This window comes from Mus caroli, chromosome 16, assembly GCF_900094665.2.
Source record: "Mus caroli chromosome 16, CAROLI_EIJ_v1.1, whole genome shotgun sequence".
In the NCBI taxonomy this organism is placed as follows: domain Eukaryota; kingdom Metazoa; phylum Chordata; class Mammalia; order Rodentia; family Muridae; genus Mus; species Mus caroli.
The window spans coordinates 10,683,300-10,710,314 of NC_034585.1; the positions used below are offsets into that span (position 1 = coordinate 10,683,300).

At 46.6% G+C, this 27,015-nt stretch overlaps 2 protein-coding genes across 7 annotated transcripts in view; one reads left to right on the forward strand and one right to left on the reverse strand.

Moving 5' to 3' along the window:
- The window catches only part of Nde1 (nudE neurodevelopment protein 1), a 30,474-nt gene extending 18,366 nt beyond the window's left edge, over positions 1–12,108 (forward strand). The window contains exons 5-9 of one of the 3 annotated variants that reach the window (XM_021184688.2): positions 2,570–2,706; positions 4,746–4,925; positions 7,355–7,446; positions 9,247–9,392; positions 10,745–12,108. In XM_021184688.2, the coding sequence (XP_021040347.1) occupies positions 2,570–2,706; positions 4,746–4,925; positions 7,355–7,446; positions 9,247–9,392; positions 10,745–10,757 (568 nt within the window). In that variant the 3' untranslated portion in view covers positions 10,758–12,108. The remainder of the gene's footprint in view (positions 1–2,569; positions 2,707–4,745; positions 4,926–7,354; positions 7,447–9,246; positions 9,393–10,744) is intronic. The other 2 variants (XM_021184687.2, XM_021184686.1) reach the window with 2 other exon arrangements.
- A 1,387-nt stretch (positions 12,109–13,495) lies between these two features.
- Myh11 (myosin heavy chain 11) overlaps positions 13,496–27,015 on the reverse strand; it is a 98,883-nt gene continuing 85,363 nt past the window's right edge. For 2 of the 4 annotated variants that reach the window (XM_021185416.2, XM_029470541.1), the window contains 10 exons: positions 25,045–25,257; positions 24,634–24,846; positions 24,240–24,401; positions 23,763–23,891; positions 23,461–23,549; positions 22,280–22,403; positions 21,234–21,442; positions 20,137–20,245; positions 19,863–20,035; positions 13,496–14,163 (listed from right to left, as the gene is read on the reverse strand). In XM_021185416.2, the coding sequence (XP_021041075.1) occupies positions 14,031–14,163; positions 19,863–20,035; positions 20,137–20,245; positions 21,234–21,442; positions 22,280–22,403; positions 23,461–23,549; positions 23,763–23,891; positions 24,240–24,401; positions 24,634–24,846; positions 25,045–25,257 (1,554 nt within the window). In that variant the 3' untranslated portion in view covers positions 13,496–14,030. Of the gene's footprint in view, positions 14,164–17,235; positions 17,275–19,862; positions 20,036–20,136; positions 20,246–21,233; positions 21,443–22,279; positions 22,404–23,460; positions 23,550–23,762; positions 23,892–24,239; positions 24,402–24,633; positions 24,847–25,044; positions 25,258–27,015 lie in introns of all 4 variants that reach the window. The other 2 variants (XM_029470543.1, XM_029470542.1) reach the window with 2 other exon arrangements.

The window sequence follows — 27,015 nt, forward strand, 5'->3', positions numbered from 1 at the left end:
CCCTCCCTCCCTCCCTCCCTCCCTCCCTGCCAATGCAGTATTTGATATCAAGTCCAGAGCTTTCACATACTGGACAAGCTTTCTACCACTGACTGCATCTCTCATACTGTTTGGTCCGTTTTGAAGGTGAAGCTTTAGGGAGAGTGACAGGGAGTCTTCTAAACCTTTAGTCAGGGTTTCACATCGCTGAGGTTGGCCTTGTGCTCACCCTGTAGTCTCCCACATCTACCTTCTACGTATTGGAAATAAAGATGTGTCTCCTACCATATTTTGACACTGGATTTATGTGGGTTTTCATTGTTTCTAAGGGACTTACCTGTTTGTCTGTGACATGGAAGTTCTTCTGGCTTTGTTTAGTATATGCTTTGCTGGGCATGGGTTATTTGACTTTTATGTATTCAAGACAGTCACAGTTAAAGCTCTCTGTTATCCAGTTGTCTAAAAACCTTTCTTGTGTTTTGTTTGGTTGGTTTTTGTTGTTGTTGTTGTTGTTGTTGTTTTTGTTTTTTAGTTCAAGAGAGGGCAGGGGATTGAGATAGGGTTCTATATGTAGTTAAGGCTAGCCTTGAACTTGCAATCCTCATGTATTAGTCTCCCAAATGCTAGGATTTGCGAGGATATATCATCACACCTGACCTGGAGTCGTGTGAGTGTCATACTTGTAGTGATTCTTTACAACTGGTGTTTCCAATCTGCCTCCTCTTGTGTCTGATGTGCTCCCTACCCCCACCTCCCTACCCCTGCCACTAACACCAATTGGTATTTTCTTATAAGATGACAAAAGAATTTTTCTTTTCCATTTTCATATATGTGCAGTGCATATATGTATTTTTACTTGTGCTCACGTGCATGTGAGGCCTGAGTTAATGTTGAGAATCCTCATTGCTCTGATGCCTTCTTCATTGAAGCAGGATCTCTCAGTCAAACCCTGCGCTCACTCAAGTGCTTGGTTGGTTGGTCTAGCTAGTCCGCTTGCTCAGAGATGCTTTGTCTCCGCCTTCCCAGACAGAATGTACAAGCAGGCTACCAAGTCCACCTGGCATTCCATGGGTGCTCTGAATCTGAACTCCGGTCTTTGTTCTTGTAGCAATTGCTTTAACCATTGAACCATCTCTCCATCTCCCCATCCCAGTTTTTCTCCCTCATGAGCCTCCTAAGTACAGAGCATTCATCTGTTTTTTCAGAAGTATCCACGTCCCTCCATCTAGAAATACCTAGATGTTTGATCTTTCTCATTGTTGTGACAGACAACAATGAAATATGTTGGAGACCTTGGGTCCCGAATGTCAGACTCCTGAATGTGTTCTTTTGTTGTCACTAGGTAGGCACCTTAGGTACCTATCCCATTCACTCTCTCTAAAGACCCCTTGAGAACAGGAACTAACGTGGTGTTAAGAGGCAGTGTTGAGTGAGTTAGCAAATCCAGCCTTCCCCCGCAGCTGAAGGAACGAGAACCCCAGTGAGTCTTACCAGGGAAGAGCAGAGCGTTAGCTCTGGACCCCACTCCAAGCCTGCTTCCTTCTGCTTTAGAAAATGCAGTTGCTCTGCCAGATGCCTTCTGGGGGCAAACGCAGGGCCATTAATTAAAAGTGCCAGCGCTGACTGAGCATATATCCATATAAAGTATGTGTCAGCTGTTTAGTCTACTTTATTCCCTGTCTCATATCACAGAGGTGGCCTCCCTGTCCCTGCTTTATTATGAGAAACATCCAGGGAGAGTAGCTGGGCCAGAGTTAGCCACTTAACAGATTATTTATTACCATTTCTAAGTTACAGCCTGTCTCTGCCTTTATCACCATTGACCACTGTGTTCTAGTGAAATGCCTGCGTGTTCAAAAAGTGGCTGTTGGAGGGCAGCGGCTCGGGGTCGAGTGCCAGAGCTTTTGAAACTTTAGTTTTTATCATCATGTGTGTGCATGTGGAAGAGAGGGTGGCAGAGGTCAGCATCAGGAGTCTTCCTCAATCACCCCCACAATGTTGTATTCCAGATAGGCTGGCTGGATGACCAGAAAGCCACCTAATGCTGGGATAAAAGCCTTTTTCTGTGTACCCAGCTTTTTATGTGGGTGTTGGGGATCTCAAGTCGTGCTCAAGCACTTTAGTGACTGCAATATCACTTTAAAGTCAGTAAGATTAATGCTGGTCTCTTTTCTGTCTCTTTCTCTGTCTCTCTCTCTGTGCTCTCTCTCTCTGTGCTGTGTGTGTGTGTGTGTGTGTGTGTCCTTGTCCATGTCCATGTCTGTGCTGGACTGTTCTGAATGTTAATTAGCACTCCTAGCCAAGCTGGGGCTGGTTGTGGTCAATGACTGGGCAGAGCATGTGGCCCTAATGCGCAAGGCTTTAGATCATCTTAGGCTTTACTGCCATGTGGAAATTATCAGACTTGACCCTCAAGGTGTATCTTCTTAGCCCTGATGACTCTGTTTTATCGGTGAGGAGCCTGAGGCCCAGGAGGCCCTGTGATACTTAGAACCACTCAGACACCTCTGCTGTCACATCATACAGGCCTTCAGGCACTGACAGATGCTGCCATTGCTATTTTGGGTAACTGTGTGCTTCTTCTACCCAGAGCCACAATCATGTCCCTGGAAGACTTTGAGCAGCGTTTGAATCAAGCCATTGAAAGAAATGCCTTCCTAGAGAGTGAGCTGGATGAGAAGGAGAATCTTCTAGAATCTGTACAGAGGCTGAAGGATGAAGCCCGAGGTCAGTGGCTTTCTCTGTTTCTCCCTGCATGGTGCTTCTCCATCTAAGACAAGCACTGCCTTTCCAGGGAGTCTGGAGCTGTTCTGTACATAGGCCAGCCTCGGAGAGGCTGAGGGGCAGCTCTGTGTAAACGATAACTGGGGTGGGTGTTCTGGACTGTCAGCAGTTCTCGGGGTTTATTGGAATGGCTGTCAGACACCTCATGTATGTCTGCAGGAAAAGTCTTGGGGTTCACAAATTCTGTCTTTGTTCATGGGCTTTGCCTCCTTAGTTGAGAATTGTTTCCTCAGAGAACAATTCCCACACATGCTAGACAGGCTTGAGTCCTGGCAGAAGCACAAGAGTTTCTTGGGGAGAAAAATGCCATTGTATTGCTGGCCAGCTTTTGGCTGTTGTGCCAGGCATGGAGTTCTTAGACTAATGGGACCTTCATTGGTATGGTAAGCCATCCTAGCTGCATTCTTAAGAGAGTTCATTCCAAGTCCTAGTTTCTTGTTTGTTTCTTTCTTCAAGACAGGGTTTCTTTGTATAACTGTGCTGGCTGTCCTGGAACTTGCTTTGTAGATTAGACTGACCTTGAATTTACAGAGGTCTACCTGCCTCTATCTCCTGAGTGCTGGGATTAAAGGTGTAGGCTACTATGCCTGGTCCTTAATTCTTTTTAAATAAGAATTTAAATTTGATATCAAATGGTGTAGTCAGTAGATAGGATTTAAAAAGCAACGGTCAAGTTTAAATAGTTTTAGATTTCAGAGCATGTTGAATTCCGTTAGAAGTGCTCAGTGGGCCTGAGCATGGGGGTACACACCTGTAAGCATGGGGGTCAGGGCATGGGGTACACACCTGTAAGCCCTGCATTTTGAAGGAGGATCAGTTCAAGGTCATCCTTGGCCTCATAGCAAGTTCAAGGTCAGCTGGACTACAAAGACCACATCTTAAAACAAACAAACAAACAAACAACAAAACCTTGGTTAGAAGAAATTCTTAAATGATTGATAAAGTCTATGCAAGTGTTACAAAGCTTAAAGAACTCGGCACATATGGTCCAGAACATTTCCGATAAGAAATGTTCAACCTACACCATTAGTAATGAAGATACCAGCAAACCACAGGAATTTATTTTATGGGGTGTTAGACAATTATTAAAATGAGTGGGCATGGTAGATATGTTGTCTTGGGAAAGATGGCAGACCATCATGGAAGGGGAGAGGATTAGTTACAGACAGGCATGTCCACCTGCTAACGATTCCTAAAATCATTTGTACAATACTCAGGAGTTTCCAACAGATGTGAACTGGGAGGAGGAGATCTGGAAGATTAGGTGACTGTATACACTTGGGATCCCAGCACTCAGGAGGCTCTGAGATGAGCTAGTGTTTGACTTCATTCTGGATACACAGCAAAAAGGCAGTCAGTTGCTGAGCCAAGCTTGCAGCTCTGCAGAGGTCTGCCATCTTTTCTGACTTGCTCATCCTTGTCCCTTCCATCTCTTTTCATACTGGCCAAAGCCCGGGCATGCTGGGCTCCTTACTCTTTCTCTGAAGCTCTCCACATTCCCTTGCACTGCCCTAACTCAAAAGCTGTGGCTTTCTCTCTTCCTTTCCTTTTAACTCTGTCTGGTAGCTGCTGAGATTTCAAGCCTGCCTGCTTGGAGTGTATCCTTTAAACTTTAATAAAATTGTTCTCGAGCTTCACAAAACAACAAACACGGAAGAAAACACAAAAATCAAAACACAAAACTTGGTTATGTGTTCCAGACAGAAGAGACTTGGGAGGAAGCAAGTTTTCACTTAGGCTCTGTCCATACCACAGTGTTGCAATCTTTTTTAACAATTATGAAATATGTTAAAGCTATAGGTTTTAGGGTTTTTTTGTATTTTATGCAGAAGAAGGGTGTGCTGTTTGCATAACTATTAAGGAGAGAACATGGTGTCCCTCCATTGAGGCTTCCAGATAGATTTCTAGGTTGTACACTCCTATTTTGGCTGCATCCTCACCCAAAATCGAGGACTCACATTCTGGACCCTTTCCCTGTGCAGATCTGCGTCAGGAATTGGCTGTGCAACAGAAGCAAGACAAGCCCCGGACACCCATGCCAGGCTCAGGGCAAGCCAAGAGGACAGACATGGCTGTGCAGGCCACAGGCTCTGTACCGTCTACTCCAGTAGCTCACCGAGGACCTAGCTCTGGTTTGAACACACCAGGAATGTTCAGACGTGGTAAGGAGGTGGGGCAGAGGGAAGTTTTTCTTTGATTTAAAGAGTTTGCCCTTATGCCAGTGTGGTGGTACAATCAACCCTAGCACTCAAGAGGCAGAAGCAGGTAGAGCCCTGTGAATTCAAGGCCAGCCTGGTCTACATAGTGAGTTCCAGGACTTCCAGGGCTATGTAGGAAGACCATGCCTCAGAAGGGAGGGAGGTAGAGAGGGAGGGAGGGAGAGAAGGAAAGAAAGAAGGAAGGAAGGAAGGAAGTTAAAAAGAGAAATAAACAAATAGTTTGCCCTGGTAAGAACCTGGTGTGGGTCCTCAGGGAGGTGGCTTGGGTCTGGCTCAGTTAGGAAGTAGTGTGGGAACGCTCAGTAGGGCAGGCTGTTGAGATCCTGTGATAAAGAACAGAAACTGTCTAGAAGGGCAGCAATCTCTGCCACAGAGAACATGGGTCCATTCTAACATTCCAGGTACCCATAGAGGCCAGAAATCTGAAGGTCTAAATGTTACACGCAAAAGTCAAAACCATCATGGATTGAGCATGGTAGTGCATATCTGTAATTCCAGTGTTCTGGAGGCTGGGGTTGTAATTATAAATTCAAGGCTAGTCTCTTGAACTGTGTTAGTTAGGATTTTACTGCTGTGAACAGATACCATGACCAAGGCAAGTCTTATAAAGGACAGCATTTAATTGGGGCTGGCTTACAGGTTCAGAGGTTCAGTCCATTATCATCAAGGTGTGAGCATGGCAGCATCCAGGCAGGCATGGTGCAGGAGGAGTTCTACATTTTCATCTAGAGGCTGCTAGCAGAATACTGGCTTCTAGGCAGCTAGGATGAGGGTCTTAAAGCCCACACCCACAGTGACACACTTCCTCCAACAAGGTCACACCTTCTAATAGTGCCACTCCCTGGGCCAAGCATATAAAACCATTACAAACTGGTCTACTTAGAGAGAGCCTGTCTCAGAAATCAGTAAATATTTATGAGGGGGAAGGGCTGTCCAATAATAGGTCTATCTGGAAATGTGCCCAGTATACTTGTTATAGTTAAAACTAAGATATTTGAGTAATGCCCCCAGCCTCTTGATTGATTTAGTCAGGCCACCAAAGGCAAATAGACAATTATTGAATGCTCATTGTATGCTAGACAGTCTTTGCAACACGTCATATTAGGACCTCACAGAGCTATCTTCACAAGCTTATCCTATAGGTGGTAGTCCCATTTTTCAGGTGTGTTCACCAATGTCCCTGAAGTCACCTAGCAGAGAGTGGCAGAGTTGAGGTTCTCAGCCAGCCAGCCAGGCTGGTTCCAGGGCATAAGCCTCAGCTCACACTGAACCTCGGTGATTAAGACTGTTGTGACTTCTGGTTCCAGTCCAGAGCAGTTCCTGTGTGGGGGTTCACAGGACTCACCTGGTGTCTGTTATTGTTTACTATTAGTTACTTAGTTTACGATTGCTGTAAAAAGATACTGTGACCAAGCAACTCTTAGAAACGGAAGCACTTGACTGGAGACTTGCTTAGAGTAGAGCTTTAGTCCATTATCATCATGAATGACAAAGAACCTGGCAATGGCCAGCATGGTGCTCACGAAGTAGCTGAGAGCTACATCCTGATCCACAGATACTGGGCCTAGCCAGCATGGGCTTTTGAAACCTCAAAGCCAACCCCCAGTGACACACCTCCTCCATCAAGGCTACCCTTACTCCAATAAACCCACACCTCCTAACCCTTATAATCCTTTCAGACGGTTCACTCTTTGGTGGCAAACATTCAAATACATGAGCCTACTGGGGCCATTCGTATTCACACCACCACATCTTAGGCTTAGATGAGTGAGTTTGTCGCTCAGGCTCAGCTCATCTTAGCGAGGCCTACAGTTGTACCAGCTGAGTTGTGGGGGTGGTTGTCGTGGTTTATGTGTGCAAGTTAGGTTTGGCAGTGAGTACCTTTTACCCACTGAGTCATCACTGGCTGTGAGAAAGGCTGCTTTTCATGTGGATTGCTTAGCTGGCTGTGGTGACGCCAGACTATAATCCTAATACCCAGCAAAAAGACGGCCAGTGTAAGTAAGCCCAGCAGACATAGAGAGACCCTGGCTCTCCCTCCCCAAAATGTGGCTTTTTTTTTTCACTATGTATATATTTATCCTGATCACTGTTTATGTTAACAAGGTATGTGGAATTCTGAGATATACCTAGGCTTGGTTTAAAAAGATTAACCTGTTTTTAAAAAATTAGATGTTTAAGATAATCTTACCAAGGATTCAAAAAATAAACTGGTAGTTTCTTGGTGTGTTGTCCAATTAATTCCTTACTGAAATAAGATGGTGATCAGAATCAGAGGGAAGGTGTCATCCCCACACCCACAGTTTGAGTGTGGTGACATTAGAACACAGACCTGAGGATCCTGTGACCCATCCTGCTTCTTGCACATTCAGGTCTGGATAGCTCCACTAGTGGGACGCCACTCACACCTGCAGCCCGGATATCAGCCCTAAACATCGTTGGGGACCTGCTTCGGAAAGTTGGGGTAAGTCTGGGCCTTTGTAGAGGTTTTTGTCTGAAGGTTTGGGTAGACATGGGCCCGCTCTTCACTTTCACAGAGACAGACCTCCTAAATGTTAAATGTGGCTAGTTCATCTATGCCTCTGAGCATCTTCAGCTCATTTGATAGGAGTTTCATTGTAGAGAGCCATGTGTCCAGAATCCAGGTCCCCTTCTTCTTTTCAGGCATCTTTCATTTTTCCTCCAAGTAATTTTGGATAATAGGGTGGTGTCTCTGTATCTCTTGTCTTTCTTTCAGGATTGGGCCTCGTCATGTAGCCCAGGCCTTCCTTACTCAGGCATCAGCCTCCTGCCTCACAGTCTCTCAAATTCTGAGATGATAGTTATCGACTACCACGCCCTAGCTGTTACTTCTTATTTGAAAAAAATCCCAGGGCCATTTAAAAATGAGTTAGTCCTCTTCTCTCTCTCTCTTTCTCTCTCTCTCTCTCTCTCTCTCTCTCTCTCTCTCTCTCTCTCTCTCTCTCTCTCTCTCTCTCTCTCTCTCTCTCTCTCTCTCTCGTAGAACATCTTAAGAATGGAGAGCAAAAGGCCTTGGCGTTTCTGCTTTATGTTAATTACTAGATGGGTCCACAGGATTCAATGAAGCAACAGAATTCTTTGTATTTGCACTTTCATTTTTAGAAATAAAAGGCCATTTACCTTCAGCCCAGCCTGTCCGGAGACAGAAAGAGAACACACACACACACACACGCACACACACACACTCACACGCACACACACACACGCACACACACACACACTCACACACACACACACGCACACGCACACACACTAGGCTTGGCTTGCATGCACAGGTCTGTAGGTCTGTGGACATTTAGGTTTATTTACTCCAAGTTCAAGGCCTCATTTGAACCTCTCTTACCGTCTAATGAGGTAAACAAAGGGAACAATTCCAAAAGTTATTATTATCGTTAGTGTTTGCTGAGGGAAGTTCTCGCTGTGTTTTTGTTGTTGTTTGTTTGATACAGGGTCTTGCTATGTAGCCTAGGCTGGTCTGGAATGTATAGTAATTCTCCTTCCTCGGTCCTTTGAGTGCTGGGATTATAGGTTTGTACCACCATGCCTATCTCATATTTCAGTAGGTAGCGTTAATTTTCTGGGACTCTTCTGGATATTTTAGATGGGTAGCTTTCAGTACTTGTTCCACTGGGGTTCCACTGGGGCCCTCTTAGAATTTTTGGAACCACAGTTTAGATTATTTTCTCTGTTGTGGTCCCCATGCTCTATTTGGGTTTGTTGTTTATTTTGTTGTTTGGTGATGGTGGTGGTGGTGCTTTTTTCTTGTTTGTTGTTGTTGTTTTGTTTTTGTTTTTTAAGATGGTTTCTCTTTGTGTAACCCTGGCTTTCCTGGAGCTCACAGAGCTCACTATGTTGTCCAGGCTGGCCTTGGACTCTCAAAGCTCTTCTTGTCCTCCTGAATGCTGAGATCAAAGGTGTATGCCACCATACGCAGTGGCTCTCATACTTTTGTGTTCCTGGATTTTTTCTCCTCTTTGAGGGGTGGTGAAAGGTATGATAGGAACAGGGTCACATAGCCCAGGCTGGTCTCAAATTTGCTATGTAGCTGAAGATAACTTGTAACTTCTGACCCTCCTTCTCTACCTCCCAAGCATTGAGGTTGCAGGTATGCTTGGTGTAACTAGTTTGTGTGCCACTGGGGATCAGACCCTGGACTTCATGCACAGCTGGCAAACCTTCCAACCTGACTACTTCTCCAGCTGTTTGTCTATAACTTGACTGATGTAAGTCAATTTCTTTTCAGGCCCTGGAGTCCAAACTAGCATCATGCAGGAACTTCATGTATGATCAGTCCCCAAGCCGGACAAGTGGGCCAGCCTCAGGGCGAGGAACCAAAAACAGAGATGGTGTTGACAGAAGGCCAGGCAGCACCAGTGTGGGCGATAAAGGGTCAGTACCTTTGATACTCTCTGTCAGGACATACCAGGCTGCTCTAGATCAGACAGTAGCCCCAACCTGACCTAGTCTCTCATTTTAAGGCTGTAGGATTATTTCAGCAAATCTTAGCCTTCCTTTTCATGAGACAGAGACTCCCTCTGTAGCCCAGGCTAGCCTTGAATAAGCCTCTCACCTGAGGGCAAATACGATGATATCTGAATTTGGGCTGGAAGACAAGTAGAGAGTTGTATATGTAATGGTATTTGTGCTGTGAGGAGGCCCTGTTCAAATCCCTTGTTTGGGAGTTGCACTTAACCAAGGACATTTTGTGAATTGGGATATACTAGGTACTTGTATATGTGGAGTCCCAAGGTCAGCTTTAAGTAATGCTCCCCAAGTGTCAACAGTCTCGATGGCATGGAACTCACCAAGTATGCTACTAAGCCCCAGGGACCCACTTGCCTCTGCCTCCCTTCAGTGCTGAGATCAAAAGCATGAGCCATCATGTTGGCTTTTTACATGGGTATTGGGGATCAAACTCAGGTCCTAATGCTGTGAGGCAAGTACTTTTGCCAACTGAGCTATCTCCAAGCCCTTAGTTTTAAATCTGTGCACCCTTCAAGAATCAGTCCTGCCAGACCAGATTCTCAAAAACAGAGGCTTGCAGCTGTCTCTGGATCTAGGAGTTCACTGAAAGGAGTCTGCATTGCCCTGAGCCCCAGGCCATGTCAGTGTGATAACTGTGAGGCAAACACAGGAGGGAAATGGATTGATCCATGGTACACTTAGCTCTGGACCTTTAAACACACATCTTTAGATGTATCTATTTTTGAGAGCAGGCCTCACTGTGTAGCCCTGGCAGATGGGGGACTGAAGAACCTGGGGTTTGCTGCCTGTCTTTGCCCCTGTATGCTGGGATTAAAGGCATGCATACCACCAGGCCCAGTCAAATTTTCTATTTAAAATAACATTTTTTTTCAATTATATTTATTGGGTATATGTGCACACGTGCACAAGTGTGTTTCCCATTGTGTACATGTGAAGGTCAGAGGACAACTTGCAAAAGTCAGTTCTTTCCTTCTACTGTGTGGATTCTGGGATTGTTAGGCTAAGCAACAAGCATCTTTACCTGTTGAGCCATCTCTTCAGCCTAAAAAAAAAAAGATTTTTTTATTTCTTTTTTTATTTTTTTAAATTCAAGGAGCTGGGAATGTTGCCTAGTAGCAAGTCCCTGCATTCAACGCTCAGTGCTCCACAACCCAGGAAGTGGATGCTTTTGTAGGGTCTTCTGAGACTGGGAACTCTTTTGGTAGCCTTGGGAATCAGGAAACCAGATGGCCAGTGTTGTTTTCTTCATTTCACAGGAGAGAAAATTGAGACCCTGTGAGACTTGTTCCGCTCTTGACTTTCACTCTTAGGACCTTGGGGGCCCTGTGCTAGCCACTGGGATACTGCTGTCTCATCCATTAAATATGGTTTGCTCTGTCTGAAGGTCAGGAAAACGCTTGGAGTTTGGGAAGCCAGCCTCAGAGCCAGCATCACCAGCGCTACCATCCGCCCAGGGTGTGGTCAAGCTTTTGCTTTAGGACCAATGAGAACTGTGCCCTCCCCTGTCTCCCCTACTTTATAGTCGGCTTTTAGTCGCTTTATTTTCAAGGTAGTTTGAGAAATAAGAGCCAGCATCACCAGCGTTCACTTTGTGCCATGCAGCCTAAGCTGACTACGGCTGGTGGTGGTGGGCTTGGCATCATCCCTGTGATGTGGCTCAGTCCCTGTGTGTGTCATGGAAATGAACTCACACACACACAGACACCCCGCACAAGGCAGCTCTAACGTATGATGCCACTGGCTTCCTAGAGTTTTAATGGCCTCCAGAGGTGTTTTGCTCAGGAGGTCTCTGCAGCCTGCTTCCAGCTGAAGCTATCTTCTGGAACATTCTCCTGGTGCTTTTACAGCATGATTAAATTATATCTAGAACTGGGAGATTACAAAGGCAAAAAAAGGCTTTATTAAACTATGGTCATGTACCTTTGACACTTCAACGCTGTCTGCCTCTTAAGTCACTGGGAGACTATCCTCTATCGATAAACCCTGACTCCTGTCTTTCTTGAGTCCCCTTCCCTGATGTTGGGGTGGCATGTGCATCAAGACACTGGACAACTTGTGTTGCACTGGCCTTTGTTACACCAGCCCTAAGAACAGAACTTCATCCAGCCAGGTGGGCTTCATCCAGACACCATAGAGCAACCAGGGTGATAAAGCAGGAGATGGAGCTCGCCGCCAGATGCGCCCTCGGGATGTGGAAAGACCAGCACAGGCTCTGCAAATGCCAGCTCGTCTCTCATCTCTGGGGTGTAGCGCTGCCCCACACTTCAATCCACAATGAGAAAAGCACACTAATACCAGAGCTTGGCACCCTTCACCGGCTACTAACTTATTTTCTAGTTGATGGGTAAAACTGGCCTAGAGTTGGACCTAGAACTTTCCGTGTGCTCCTGACATTACAAGGCGGTTTTAAGCTGCTGGCTATTTGTTCTCCTTAGACATAATAACCTGGGGAAAGATGGACTTTATTTTTTATAAGAAATAAAATAAAACCAAAAGAAATCCCTGCTCAATAGATGTGTGTCCTTCCATGTCTGTGCACAGGGCCATGAAGTTTGTTTTTAACCAAGTAATAAAATAATAGAACAAAAAAGGGTTTTGTGCATTGTATATGTAGTTGTTTGTGTGGATTTAGAGAAATATGTACACATGTATGGGAATCAGGCCAACATCTGGTGTCTCCCTCAATTGTATGTGTGGTGTATGTAAGTAAACAATTGTATGTGTGGTGTATGTAAGTAAACAAGTTTGCACACGTATGCACAGAAATTGATGTTTAGTGTCTCCTCCCCCTTTTTTTATTCCATTCGTTTATATCTCATGATATCCCACTTCCCAGTTACCCTTCCACAAGCCCCCTATCTCACAGCCTCCATCTCCTCCCTCCCCTCTGCCTTTATGAGGATGCTATCTGTCTTCCTTCTTTCCACCTTAGTTTTCAGCCTGTATCCACCTGTTAGGTTAGGCTGTCCTCCAGGGTGGGGTTACAGAAGTGTGCCGCCATGCCCAGCTTTTATTTGGGTTTTGTGACTCTGAACTCAGAGCCTCATACTTGCAAAGCAAGCACCTTGCACACTGAATTGGTAAAAATCTATTGAAGTCAGCTTTTCAGCAGTGATGTCAGGGAAATGTTTGTCAGTCATTCCAGCTATAGCAGCGTTCGGCAGGGGATTGATTGGCTTTTCAGCTCTTCAGTATTTCCTATCTTTTTTTTTTTCTTAAATCTGGTGAGTTGGGCTTTAGGAAAGTTTGCACGGCTAGAACTTTTGCCAAGCATGTCTCCTTGTCTCCTTTAAGCGCTGTAGTTGGAGAATTAAAGACCCTGGTCTGCTTCTGTAGAGTCTTCATACTAAGAACACTTTCTTAAATGGTTGTTGGGGGTAGGCTGAGATAGCCTTGGAGTTATGGTCAGCTCTGCCTCAGCCTTCCAAGCCCAAGGATTATAGACATGGGCTACCATGCCCTAAGTGGTTTTTGCTTTTTGTTGTTTTGTTTTTAACGGTTTTGCACATTTTGTTTGAAGATGAATGTGTTATAGAGGCAGATGTGGTCTACAAATCTGAAGTATTTAAGTCCATTATTTGCGTGTGAGACAGTATATGCCCCAACACTCATGTAGTGGTCAGAGTACAACTAACTTTATGTGAGTTCCAAGGATCAAACTCAGGTCATCAGGCCTGCACTGTGGGGAGTGAGCAGCAGTCCTAAATACTGCATGTCTGGCCTTACTAGAGGTGTTCTGCTGACCCCCTCCGGTAGGCTAAAATACTGTATTGCAATTTAAACAGATGAAAGGAACTTCGTACTTAAATATTGGTTGACTGAGCTGCCCTCAAAAGGCTTGGGTCCAGAAGTACCATGGGCTTTGTGTTTGGGGGATGCTGTGATCTTTGTGCAGCTTGGAAACAGGGCCCAGTTCTAAATACAGAATTCATTTGGGCTTCGTGTACACTTACTTGTAGTGGGATCACTGAGAGGATTAAACGAGTTGCCAAGACAACAGCTGGACAGAAGAGCCAACTCCTTTCTCGTGACTTACAACCTTTTATTAGTGAAAGTGACCGTGGGTGCAAATAAGAGTGTGATCGCTCTGCTCTGCGCTGGGAGCAGTGTTTCTTTTTTAATTCAGACGACTAAAAAAGTCACTTGGGCGAAGTGAACTGTGTGTCTGAGGTGTGGCAGGCAGGAAAGGGAAGGGAATTTTCAAATGGGCTTTCCTCCCAAACTGGAAGGTCAGGCAGGTCAGGGAAAGGTTGGGAGAGGGTTGGGGGCTGTGGCACCCATTCATGTAACTTCCTCATTTCATGTAAACAAAGTTGCTGGTGACTGTGGCTCAGGACCTGTACGTCTTATTTGGATTTTTCTCTGATAGCCCATCTAAGAACTTGAATTCACACCCTTTGTGCAGGGCTGTGGTTGACTCCTGGTGAGGGGTGGAGTGATGTCTGTGACTTGAGAACGAATGGAGACAAGTGCTAAGCAGTCTGCTGGGCTCTGCTGTCGTTTAGTGTTCTGTTTTCCCTGACATGGTGTCCAATCCTGAATTTATTCACTGGCTTTGGTTCCATTGAAGTCTGAGTCCCGAGCGTCCATTTCTTCTTCAGAACCATCTGTGTTTTCAATAACTCTACGGCCCCCAGCCCTTCTGGAAGGAACAAATGAAGCCTCGTTTCCTCTCCTATGGGTTTGAAACAGAAAATACACTTGTCTTTAGTAAGAAAATCTCCCAGTGATTGGAAGAGGCAAGATCAAGATGAGATCAAACACACACTCAACATGAATGAGTCACAAACAAATTCAGGGTGAGTCCCGGCCAGTCTTAAAAGTCTGGGTGGTTCTATTTATTCATTTGGAATGGGATTATTGGTTTCAAAATATTAAAATAGGATTCTGGTCTGCCTTGGGTTGGGTTGGGAAGAGAAAAAAGGCCAATACAGGTGCAGGGTAGCGCACAGGCCTGGTGTCATCAGGTAGAAGGTTGTAAAATTATAGATAAAACAGCAGGCATAGTGTACAAGCTTTAATTGAAGGGTGACACAGTGCCGTCTGCTGGTGTGTAGCTTCCTGCTCCGAGATTCCCCCATGGTAGAGAGATGGTGTCTAACTTGAGTGTATTTTCCTCATCATGGTCACATGATGCAGAACACAAAGTAGATGCTCAAATGAATAGTTGAAAAATTGTTAATCTGAGATACATTCTTGTTCTCGTGGGCAGGACAGCCCTGAATCTTCACTACTCCAACTTCAGCCTCTGCATGCCCCACCCATCCTGGCTCTCCAAGTGGCTGATTTTCCTGGAAAGGCTACGTATATAGCATGCAGCCTTGGGCAAGAGAGGAAAGTGGGCAGAAACGGGGACAGGTTAGTTTACTTGAAGCCAGCTTTTGCTATCACAAAAGGTTATGTGGATTTTCAGTGACCTAACACATGATCTTGTTGGGTCAGCACAGCCCTGTTTGACCTGAATGTGAATACAGGTGCTAACACATTTTAGTACAGTTAAGAAAACCAACATCGGGGCTGGTGAGATGGCTCAGTGGATAAGAGCACCCGACTGTTCTTCCGAAGGTCCAGAGTTCAAATCCCAGCAACCACATGGTGACTCACAACCATCCGTAACAAGATCTGGCGCCCTCTTCTGGAGTGTCTGAAGACAGCTACAGTGTACTTACATATAATAAATAAATAAATCTTTAAAAAAGAAAACCAACATTGGGTAACAAAAGCAACTTGCTGGCCATACGGAGGCTGGAGGGAGAAGCCCACCCACTGACCCATTCTTTTTCCCAAAGGAACACATTAGACAGGTAATGCACAGCAGGTGGGGCATCTCCCTGTGTAAACATTTTGGGGTTTTCTCAAGATGTAGCAATCAAGAATACTTAAAGTTGTAGCCACTCCCAGAATAAGACACTGGGGCCAGCTTCAGAGGGCCATTTCAGAAGGGCTTCTTCTCTTGAAAGGGTGAAGGGCCTGGACTGTGGTATAGAGGGATGACAGTCAGTGCCCCTCTCCTCATGGCTACACTTTGGCTTCTGAACCCAACGGGTGGTGTCCTGGGGCTAGAAAGAGTGTCTAAGTCTATATCAAGGCTCTGGACACTTTTTGCCTTTTGGAACAGTTTATATTTGTTGACTCAAAGGGTTTATCCTTACATTTCAGAAACAAGTCATACCCTCTCATCAAGAGACCACAGGGGCATTGTTCCAGCTCAGGGATCACTATTGGAGGAAGCAGTTCTAAATCCAAGACAAAAGGTTACTACCAACTCTCAGTTATAGGGCTCCTAACAAAGGTTTGTTTTAAAACCTCCAGGGTCTCATTCTGGAGAACTGTGGATCTTTCCAAACACTAATAACCTAGTTTATTCTAGGTGCTGTGAGAAGTCTCCACAGGAAATCAGACTTTGTTTCCTGCTGACTGGGGGCTCCTCTGATCCCCATTGTATCCTTGGGGATGCTCTCTGCAAGACCTCCATTAGTTTAAAGTATTTGACAGCAAGAGCAAAGTTGAAATTCTACAAAGAACAGGTGGCTCTAAGCAAGGATGTCCTTGAGCTCAGCAAGAGATGCTGGGGACTCCATTAAGCCATTGTTGCCTGGATACACTATGGAGGAAAAAGGTGCTTAAAATCCTAGGGAAGCAGATGCCTCCTTTTGACAAAGGCTCCATGTGCTTTGAGTTTATTCTCTTATCTTTGGACATGTACATGCCCATGAGCTCTCCAGAAAAAGTTCCTACAGTTGGTGTCCAATTCCCACCCTCATGCACTGAAAATACAGTAAGCTGTGAGCCCCAGTTCAAGCCCTGTGAAGCCCTGGCATCTGTGTTGGGGCAGGGAGTGCTCATGTCCTTTGACAGGACATGCTTAACCATGAGTAGATGAGTTTCTGGGCTGTGGTCACTGTGGTCCTGGGCTTATTTTATTCTGGAATCATGACCCAGTCAGTTAGAAACCACGTTCATTCTTTAGGGGTGTGTGCAAAGAGTAAGATGCCATATGTACTCCAAGAGGTGTCAACCTTACAACACGATGAGAGTCTTGACAGTGTAACAGTGGCTCTGCATGCAGGTAAGAATAATCCCAGCAAAAGCACAGTTGGTAAAGTGCGAGTTTACCATGCACGAAGCCCTGGGTTCCGTCCTTAGCATCACTTAAAAGAGTATAGCAGTACACACCTGTAATTGTAACACTTGGGAGGCAGAAGCAGGAAGATTTGTAGCTCAAGGCCAAACTGAGCTACATCAGACGCTGTCTCAAAACAACAAACCAAACCAAATTAACAACAAAAACTCCAACATGCAGTATTTTTAAATCTCATGGAGATGTGATCAGAGTGTTTTGCTAGAAGCCATGTTGGACAGAATGCCAGAGGGAAGGACAATGACTAAGGGATGAGGTCTGCTTACATTCCCAGCTCTGAACTAAGCCAAGCCTTTAGAGTTGGGGGGTGGGGGAGTGTCTCACAGAAATTTGTAAGGACTTGGAAAGGGGAAGACACAGGAAAGGGGTGCAGGGCACAGAGGGATGGGGACAAGGAAGGGGTGGTGGGCACAGGAATGGAGGCAAGGAATGGGTGAAGGGCATAGAGGGATGGGGACACAAAGGAAGGGGTGCAAGGCACAGAGGGATGGGGACAAAGGAAGGGGTGCGGGGCACAGAGGGATGGGGACAAAGGAAGGGGTGCCGGGTACAGAGATATAAGGGACAGTGTGACACACGAGCTGTAAAGCTGGAGGCACAAGGTACCTGGTGGCTCACTGCGAAGTTTCCTGTGGGGGGGGCCCTCTGAAACAGAGAGAGTCCCCAGAGGTTACCATCCACACTTGGGAAGGAGCCAGTTAACTATGTTAAGGGCACTAGCTTCAGCTTCAATCAAGTAATGAAAGGTACTTCTCAGTCAACATGAACCAGAGAGCCAGCCTGGAGAAGCTGACACTCTAAATAAGGACAGACACCATTTAAACTTCCTTCCTCCTGAGTCACTTGAGAAACACTTAGAAGTTCCAGCATTGCATAAAGGTAAAGAGGCATCACAAAAAAAAAAAAAAAAAAAAAAAAAAAAAAAAAAAAAAAAAAAAAAAAAAAAAAAAAAAAAAAAGACAAAAAACAAAACCCAGTCTGAAAGATCCGTGTTAGACCAGAATGCATGTGTGTGGGTGTCGTCTTCATGAACATTGCCTACCTTGTATTTTTCAGACAGGGTCTCACTGGCCTAGAGTTCACTAATTGGACTATGCTAGCTGGCTGGAAGTCCCAGGAATTCTCCTGTTTCTGCCACCCCAGCATTGGGGGTACAAAAATGTGCCACTCTACCCAACTTGCTTACAGGATTAACTTTGGGTCCTTGTGCTAAAAAACAAGTCCTTTAACCAAGTGTGCCACTGTCCTAGCTTGGTCTCTGTTACCTTTGATGGCACTAAGTGGGAAGTGATGGGCAACATGGGAAATGCTTGTGGCATGTAAAAGGCCATTTACCTGGCCAGCAGCACTAAAACTTGCTGATTGATTTCTTGTCTTTTGTTAGGGTTTGCCAACCTCACACAGCTCTAGTGTATGAGTTCATGTTTCTGTGGACCTAGACTTAGAGAATATAGTACATACTGACACCTCAAAAGGATTTGGTTCTATCTTGGCCTGTACCACCTTAGATCAAGCATGTGGGGTAGAACCCGCAGAGATGGTCAATACAATCCCCAAAAGCCATTAAGTGTAAGAGAGACCTCAGATAGCTGAGGTGACTATCCTCCAGCAGAGGGCACAAGCCCCACTTTCTTCAGGTCATTGTGGAAATGGGGCCTGTGCACTGAGCTCTCTGTGCTGGAACTTCTCTTACAGTCCTACTAGAGTGGAGAAATTGAAAAGGATGGTTTCTAGTCTGTTGAGTAGGACACATTGTCGTCTTGAGGGATTGGAGGCTCCTTTCAAGATGGATCACGTTAGAAGTAGAAAGATGAAAAAGGGACCAAGATGGAGCCTGGGCAGTCCAATACATGGTGGGTTTTTGACAGAGAAAGATGGGCAGTCAGATGAGTGGGCCCTGTAAGGCCCAGAGAAAGTGTGTATCCAACAAGAGGTCCTGTGATGGTCACTCTACCAAAGGCCATGGTGTGGTCTAAAGAAGGGTGATTGATGCTACCCAAACATTGTGTGTGGACAGGCGTGGCAGAGGAGCAGGGCTAGAGTTTCACTCATTGGAATAACTGAGGGAGAGTGAGGCAGTGCCCAGACACATGCTGGGCATGCAAAGCAGATGAGGACCAGGTTTAACAAGGCCTTGGCTCTTCCACGTAGCTCAGCACAGATGTCAGGGCAGGTGTAGGGGAAAGATGGTGTGAATTTCACGATCATTCCTGCTTTCCAGTTAAAACAAGTGAGAACATCAGTGGGAAGTGAGATGGAGATGAGAGATCACTTATTGGGGTGATTTCAGTGGTTATCAGCACACTCAGAATGGAAGCAGCAGTTGGGAGTATCATCTGGCTTATTTGTGTCTTGGCTGTGCAGAAGGTATTAGGTTAAGGCTGGACTGGGTACCAGCCAAATGAAGGCAGCAAAACAAGAGAAGAGAGGGCTTCGGGTTGCTGAGGAGGTGCATAGGGGCAGGTGAACGTTGACCATGGAAAGGAACTTGGGGCCACTGGGGAAGGAAATGTGGAGGAGCAAATACCACAGAGCTAGATAGGTAGCTCCAACTGTCAGGATGCCCACAGTACAGTTGGAGTCTAGAGTCTCTCATCACATCCCAGAGTATAGCAAGATCAAGGGACAGAAAGCAAGTCTCATGGGATATGAGAATCACAGAGAACAGAGGAGTGAAGAGAGGCTGGAAGACCAGAATGTCCAGAATGACGGGGTACAGAGAAGGAGGCAGCCCTGAGCAAGAGAACCAAACCTAGTCCCCACAATAGCGTGGGCAGGGCATCTTCACAAGGAGATACCTGGCAACTTCTAGAGACATTTGTAGTTGTCACAATGCTGGGTAGATGGGCCTGCTAGGCACCTGACACCAACCCTACCTGACACAGCAGTGTGCGAACCTGAAAGAGAAGGTTCAGAGAAGGATAAGAAGAAAGGGTTGGTAGTCATTCATCCTGCAATGCCCAACAGGCTTCAAGAGATGGCATCTTCCTCCACCTCTTCCACACAGGAGGGAGTGGGACATATGGGTTAAAGGATAAGAGATGAGTTTCTCAGAGGCTGTGCCCTGCTTAGCTCTATGCCTGCTCCAATGCTAATAAAAATGTTCAGTGAATCACAAAGGTGGGAGGATGTTAAAAGGCGTTGTTGAGTACAGGGATGCAGGGGAACTGACGCATGGGTTCAGGGCAGGTACTCTAGCTGCTGAGGCCCTTCCAGCTACCTTGGCTCCTCACCTGAGTTTGCTCTTGAGGGCATTCACCTCACGGCCCATGGCCTCATTGCTCTCCGTGGCCTCATCTAGCTCTCGCTGCAGCTTCCTGCGGTTGGCATTGATGCGTTGGGACTCCTCCTCTGCCTCTTCCAGCTGCCTCTTCAGCTGCTTGACCTTGGTGTTTCCTTTCTCTGCCTGCCAAGGACAGGACAATGTGTCAGCAAAGGTCAGCATAAGGGGTCATGAAGCACCAGGCGAGACCAGGACAGCCAGGAAGAGGCACCGACTGTGGTTACCTGCTCCTTGTACTGCTCTGCCATCTTGCGCTCATCCTCCACCTGCAGCAGGACCTCCTTTAGCTTCTTGTCCTTTTGCTTCAGTGACTTGGTGGCTGCCTGTTTTTCTCTGTCATGGGGAGAAAAGAGAGGAGGTTTCCAGTTGAGATGGCATTCTTGTAATTGTCATGTTAACCAAGACATGGCATCCCGGCTTCCTTGAACCCCAGATTCAAGAGCCATTCCAAGAATCAGCCAGATGTAGAATAAAGAAAGTTGGCACAGTTGTAGAACCTTTGTGATGTGGCCTAGCTAGCAGGATGGGTCAGTGGAGGAGGGACTTAAAGGTAATATTTGCCTCTGATTCAGCCCAAACTCCCTGACTCCTGATCCATCAAGATGAGAGAAGCAGCAGTTACAGGTGCTAACCCCAAACCGAGCTACTCCACTGTGCCTTTCCCACGCGACAGACTGGAAACTGAGGCAAAACAAACCCTTCCTATATTAAGTTGCTCTGTCAGGTAGTTGGTCACAACAATGAGAAAAGTAACTGATACATTCAGCATAAGCCACTCCATGGTGACAAAGCAGATGGTTGAAGTTGGGGATGACAAGGAAGGAAAGAAGGACAGAGTCGTGGGTTTTTATTGTTCTTGTTTTTGTTTTGTTTTTTGGAGGTGATACAAATGATCATTATATATATACAGGTAAATTAAAAACCACAAAAGTGTGTGAATCATCTGGAAAGGTGGTATAAATAGCACAGAATCTTTAAAACATTAGGTTGCAAAGATGCAGTGACCCATGATCAGGCAGGGGAGCCTTCCTGTGTCTGTGGCCTGCTGGTGGGCCTTTCATGTCCCTAGAGGCAGGGGGAGGTTAAGAAAAGCCTGGGAGCTCCCACAAGGACTGGCTTATGTCTAGAGGACCGTCACCATTCTAACAGCAACTAACATTTTGAGGGGTTACTCTCAACCAGAGGCAGGCTCAGTACATCCTTGCCCTGTGGCCATAGTCACACACTCCACTGTCATACTCTAGGCCATGAGGCTCTTAGGGTGATTCCCCACGTGTTCCTTCCTGGTCTCCAGAAAGCTGGATCTCTGGAGCCCCCATACCTGGCCTCCTGTTCAACCTGCTCCTCCAGCTGTGCAATCTTGGCCTCCAGCGCCGCAACAGTGGACTTGAGCTTGGCTTTGACAGCACCTTCTACCTCCTGTAACTTGCTTCGCAGTTCCTTGTTCTGGCGCTCCAGCTGTTGCCGTGCGCTCTCATTCTTCTGAGCCGTGCTGCGTTCTGTGGCCAGCTCATTGCTCAGTTGCTCAGCCTGGGGAAGAGAAATGGCCACGAGGCAGAAGGCATACCACGAGGTGGGGATCAGAACAAGTCTACCACCATTGTTCCCTAAGGCCAGAGCACCTGCTTCCTCTCTCGTTTTCTACCCATTCATTGTCATCTCCAGTCTCGGCTCAGAAGCCTCCTGTGTCATCTAGACTGAGCCAGAAACCTGTTCTGTTCTGCCCATGCTCCCTAGCCCAGACCCTGAGGGGCTACAGATGGCCCCTGGCACCCATCCAGAGATGCTGAAGAAGCTTCTACCAAGTGGCACCAAGGACTCTTGGGACTGGGCAAAGAGCAGTGAGGAAAAATACCAGTGCTGTTCACCATGGCCAAATGGTGGAGTAAACACGATGATGCTGGCTAACAGAAGACCCTATGGGTCTATTTAGTTTTCTGAAGACCACAGTCAGAAACAAGCACGACACACAGAGACACGAAGGAAGAAGGACCCTGTGCCTTATTTTTGGGTCTCTTCTCTTTCTCCTCAAGCCCTGGAGCTAACACAGAGCATACCTGTGGTGCATGCTGCTTAGCCAGTGCTGGGCTACACCTAGATCCTGTTTCAGGAAACCCAAGGCCCTCTGCCCTTCCAGTTGGGGGATATGGCCAAGTGGTCTTGCCTCACCATAGCCCTCAGGTGCTTATTTTGAGTCCAGTGGCTAAGTGCCCAATACAGGTATCCTGCACAGGGCAGAAGCAACTACCCAGAGCTAAAAGGTTAGGTAGGGTCAGGCTCCTTCCTGAGCCCTCTGTGTTAACTTAAATGGCTTGAGTAGGTGTTCCCTCCCTCTCCCCTCACTCTAACCTCAGTATGTCCTCCTACCTGCAGCGTGGCCTTGCGCACTCTGTCACTCATGGCCTCCATGTTGCCCTGCTCTTCCTCCAGCTCCTCCTCTAGTTGGGCGATCCTTGCCTCCAGGCGGCGCTTCTCATCCTGCAGTGTATTCCTAGAGGGAATGAAGCTGCTTTGGGGACCCATGGGCCTTCCCCAGTCTTAGGCCTCTCTCCCTGGAAAGGTGTTGTCTCAGGTGGCCCTCATTCAAACAAGCTCAAGGGAGACTAGAGTCACCCACAGTCACCTGTATCATGGTTTGAATGGGAAATGTCCCTCACAAGCTCATGCACTGGGGGCTTGGTTATCAACTGATCGACTCTGGTAAATGACTAGATTCTGAGGTTCTGGCTTAATAAGTGGATCCATTCTGTGGTGGCTTCAGAACATGATAGAATTCCTGGATGGTGAAAAGCAGTAAATGAAGGCTTGTTGGAAGGACAGGAGGGACAGGGACTTGTATGCTTGGGGTCTCCACTTCTTTTTTTTTTTAATGTGATTTAAAAATTTTTTTTAAAGATTTATTTATTTTATGTATATGAGTACACTGTAGCTGTCTTCAGACACATCAGAAGAGGGCATCAGATCCTATTACAGATGGTTGTAAGCCACCATGTGATTGCTGGGAATTGAACTCAGGACCTCTGGAAGAGCAGTCAGTGAGTGCTCTTAACCGCTGAGCCATCTCTCCAGCCCCCCTCCACTCCCTTCTCGATTCACACTGTTTTCTGTCTACCTTGAAGTGAACAGCCTCTTCAGTGTGCACCTGTCACTATGATGCTCTGTACTAGCCTAAGGATCAGCAAAGCCTTGGGCTGAATCCTCTGAAACCATGAGTTAAAATAAGCTTTCTCCTTTAAACATCTGTTGAGTATTTGAGCCATAACACAGCTGGGACTCACACAGACAGATGAGCAAAGCCAGGATGAGGTGGGAACAATCACCTCTGATGTTCTTTGCCCCTGCCACTACTCACTCAGAATGAAGTGCCACGTTTCCAAACCAGTAGGTGGGAAAGCCCCGAGGTCAATCCTTTTCCCAGCATGGGTCTGTCCTGCCAGGGCTCAGTGAGCATTGGGTTTGCTATCATTGAAGTGGGGGCTTCAGGGGTACATTCATTCAGGCTGGTTGTTCTCACACCCCAAATCCAGTTGCCTCTTTTATATCCTTACCTTCCTGACAAGCTGCTAGCCAGCTCCTCAGCCAGCTCCTCCTTCTCCAGGTCAGCTTGCTTGCGAGCTCTCTCAGCTGCTGCCAGGTCCTGAAGCAGGAGAGAGGCTCTAGCTATCCTGCTCCTGCACAGTTGACGTGCAGCTCCCCTTCTGAGCTCAGGGAGGCTCCCTATGCTCTTTGTGTGAGGGAGATCCACTCATTCAGAAAGATGCTGACAGGAAGGAAGGAAATCTGGGTGCCTGGGCCTGAGGGTCCCACCACAGCACTGTGAGTGGCTGTTGCCAGCAGGGCAAGTCTATACCTCTTGGAGCTGCATGAGGTCTGCCTCCAGACTCTTGGCTTTTTTCTCATTCTCTTTTGAGGTGGCAAAGATCTCATCCCTGGAGGCACGGGCATCTTCCAGCTCTCTTTGGAAGTCCTTCATCTGAGCCTGCACAAGCAAGGTCCACTTTACTCACCTGGCTCTGCACAGAGAGACTTACCAACCCCTTGGAATTTCCAGTTTATCTTGGTGAATCCCTGGTACTTGGCTGGGCCCCAGTTCTCCAGTGGCAGAATACTCCATGTGAACTGAAGGGAGTGAACAAGAGCCCAGCAACAGTGCCCCACTCAGAAAACCAACCACCTATAGCTAAATACTGGCACAGAGTCAGCTGCTAACCTACACCTCTGATAGAAGCCCGTTGCTTCCTGAAGTCTCTACACTGATGCACCAGGCCTGGGGAGCTGCCTCTTCCTCCAACTGCATCCCCTCCTCCCTCAACACAGCATCACCAACCTGCAGTTTTCGAAGCTGCTTGATGGCTTCCTCCCTCCCTTTGATGGCTGAGTCAGCCTGGAGCTCTAGGTCTTTTAGGTCCCCTTCCAGCTTCTTCTTAGCTGCCGCCGCCAGAGCCCTCTGCTTCCGTTCATCTTCCAGTTCTGTCTCATACTCATGCAGCTGCGCCAGGAAGAGGGGTACAAGCTACAAGGATGGCCTCAGAGCCCCGGCTCACTTGGCCACTCCTTGAGCTCCCAGAGACTCGGCAGAACCTGATGTGTGTTCCTGGGAGCTGGGATACCCATTGCTTCCAGCAGGTAGGTTTTAGGGGCTGAATTTAGGTCATGGATCTTGTCAGCAAGTGGGAATGGAAGATGGGGCTGTCCCCAGTCACAGATGGGAGCTGGCTCACCTGCCGCTGTAGCTGCCTCCTCTTCTCCTCATTCTGTTCATCCCGAGCCTGAAGATCACGTTCAAACTGGCCCTTGAGGGCCTGCATGTTGACCTCTAGCCGCAGCTTGGCATCCTCAGTGGCCTGCAGCTCATCCTCCAATTCCTCCAGCTGGGTTTTCATCTCTTCCATCTGGGTCTCCAAGGCACGCTTGGACTTCTCTAGTTCATGCACCTGGTAAGCAGAACGAGCAGAGCCTTTGCTCAAGGGAAGCTTTACCCTCATGGAATAGAGGCTTGTGAGGCCAGAGCGGTGGCTTTGACCTCCAGGGTCTGACTTGGCCCCTGATGGCTCAGCCCCAGTTGCTGTTCCCTGGCTTCTCGTGCCCACACCAGACTGATGTACCCATTGGTGAGATGCAGAACTACTTACATTCTTGCCTACATCATCCTTGGAGCTGACCAGGTCTTCCATCTCAGCTTTGAGCATCTTGTTGGTCCTCTCCAGCTCTTCTTTGGCTTCCAGGGCTTCCTCCAGGGCCCGGGCTAGAGACAAAGCCTTTGTTTCCTTTTCCCTGGCCTCTGCTTCAGCTCGGTCTCTCTCATCCGCATACTTGGAGGAGATGTTCTTCTCCTCAGCTAACAACTGAAAGAACACAGAGCTCAGAGGCGTACCCAGCACACCGGAGGCTCACCAAACTCCAGATGTGAAAAAGACCTGGTCATATGAATGTGCCTAGTGGAAGTACAAGCAATTTAGACACACGTGGTCAGTTAGGACACTTTACTTTCTCACTGCCCATTGGGGATAGCACATCCTGCTACTGAGGACAGTGTGGCATTGAAGTTTTGAGGGGGATGGCCACAAGTATCTTTCTTACAAAGTTACCCCGTGCACCATACGCAGGGTGTATGGTTATGCACATACTTGGATAAAAGTCAAAGACAGCTGTTGCATCTTAACCCAATTCTCATCTGATGGAGAAGAGAGCGGTGCATTACAGACTGGCACCTAAACCTAGACTTGCAAAAATCAGCAGACAAATGAGTACCAGGGACCTCCTAACACCACAGGTGACACCAAACCCCACAGAATATCAACAGGAAGGCAGTGGAAATCACTTCTGGCCCTCTAATGGAAAATGAGACCAGAGTGGAATGGCTGCCGAGAAAGGGAGGAACTGGGGTGTCCCTGACATGGTGAGGCCTGTCAAGAGACACAGTAGCCCCTGAATCTCTAATATTTGGGCTCATGACACAATCTGTAAACTGAGTTTTAGAATAACCCCATATTGTGTGTAAATAAAATCAAGTTTAATAAGTATGGGTAGACTATGTTAGAGATAGTATTTAGGAATTTGGGTCATAACAGGAACATTTATCGGAACAGCATGACTGCACATTTGAAGGATGTGTTCATCACAGCATATGTAAAGTTATCTCAAAGGTAGAAAATAATAATGCTTAATATTAGTGTTTCAAGACAAAGTCTTGCTATGCAGCCTAGCTTTAAACTCATAATGTTTGTGTCTCATCTTCCTGAGACTCAGAATTTCAGGCCTGTGCCACCATGCCTTGCTGCAAAACTATTTTTTTAAGTACAAGTCTTTTTTTTTTTTTACATTTATTTATTTATGTGTGTGTGCGTGTATGTGTGTGTGTATGTGTGTGTGCATGCGCTACATGATGATCAGAGGACAAATTGTGGAAGTCTGGTATCTACTTCTACCAAATAGGTTTTAAGAGCTGAAATTAGGTCATGAATCTTGGAAGCAAGATCTTGGCAGTAAGCTATCTCTCACTAGCCTGAGTATCTTTTAATATGCAATGTTAAATGTTAAGGGAGAAGGGCATAGATATCTTTAATTTGCTTTGAAATGCACCCAAAAAATGAAATATGATGGGTTACTGTGATTCATCTTTATTATAAATGTATACACCTTTAATCTCAGCACTCAGGAGCTGGGGGCAGGCAGATCTCTGTAAGTTTGAGATCATCTTGGTCTACACTATGAGTTCTAGACCGGATAGAGTTACATAGTAAGACCCTCTCCCCACTATCCCCTGCCCCCCAAAAAAAAGTAGGGCCAAAGGCATGTAGCACAGTGTTAATGATTGAGTCTGGCAGTGACTGCATCGGGGAAAGTGGTATTACCAAGGATACATTTTGAGGGAAGGGCCTGGGCCTCGGTTTGAGAGTGTTTGCCTACTTTGAGTCCAGTCTCCAGTATTACACAAAATTGACAATGGCACACCAGTGATCCCAGCATTCCAAAGGCAGGAGGATTATAAGTTCAGAAGTTCAAAGCCAACTATGGCTACACAGTGAGTTCAAGGCCAACCTGGTCAACAGGAGACCATATCAAAAAAAAAAAAGCGTAGAAATTAAATAATGTGTTCGAAA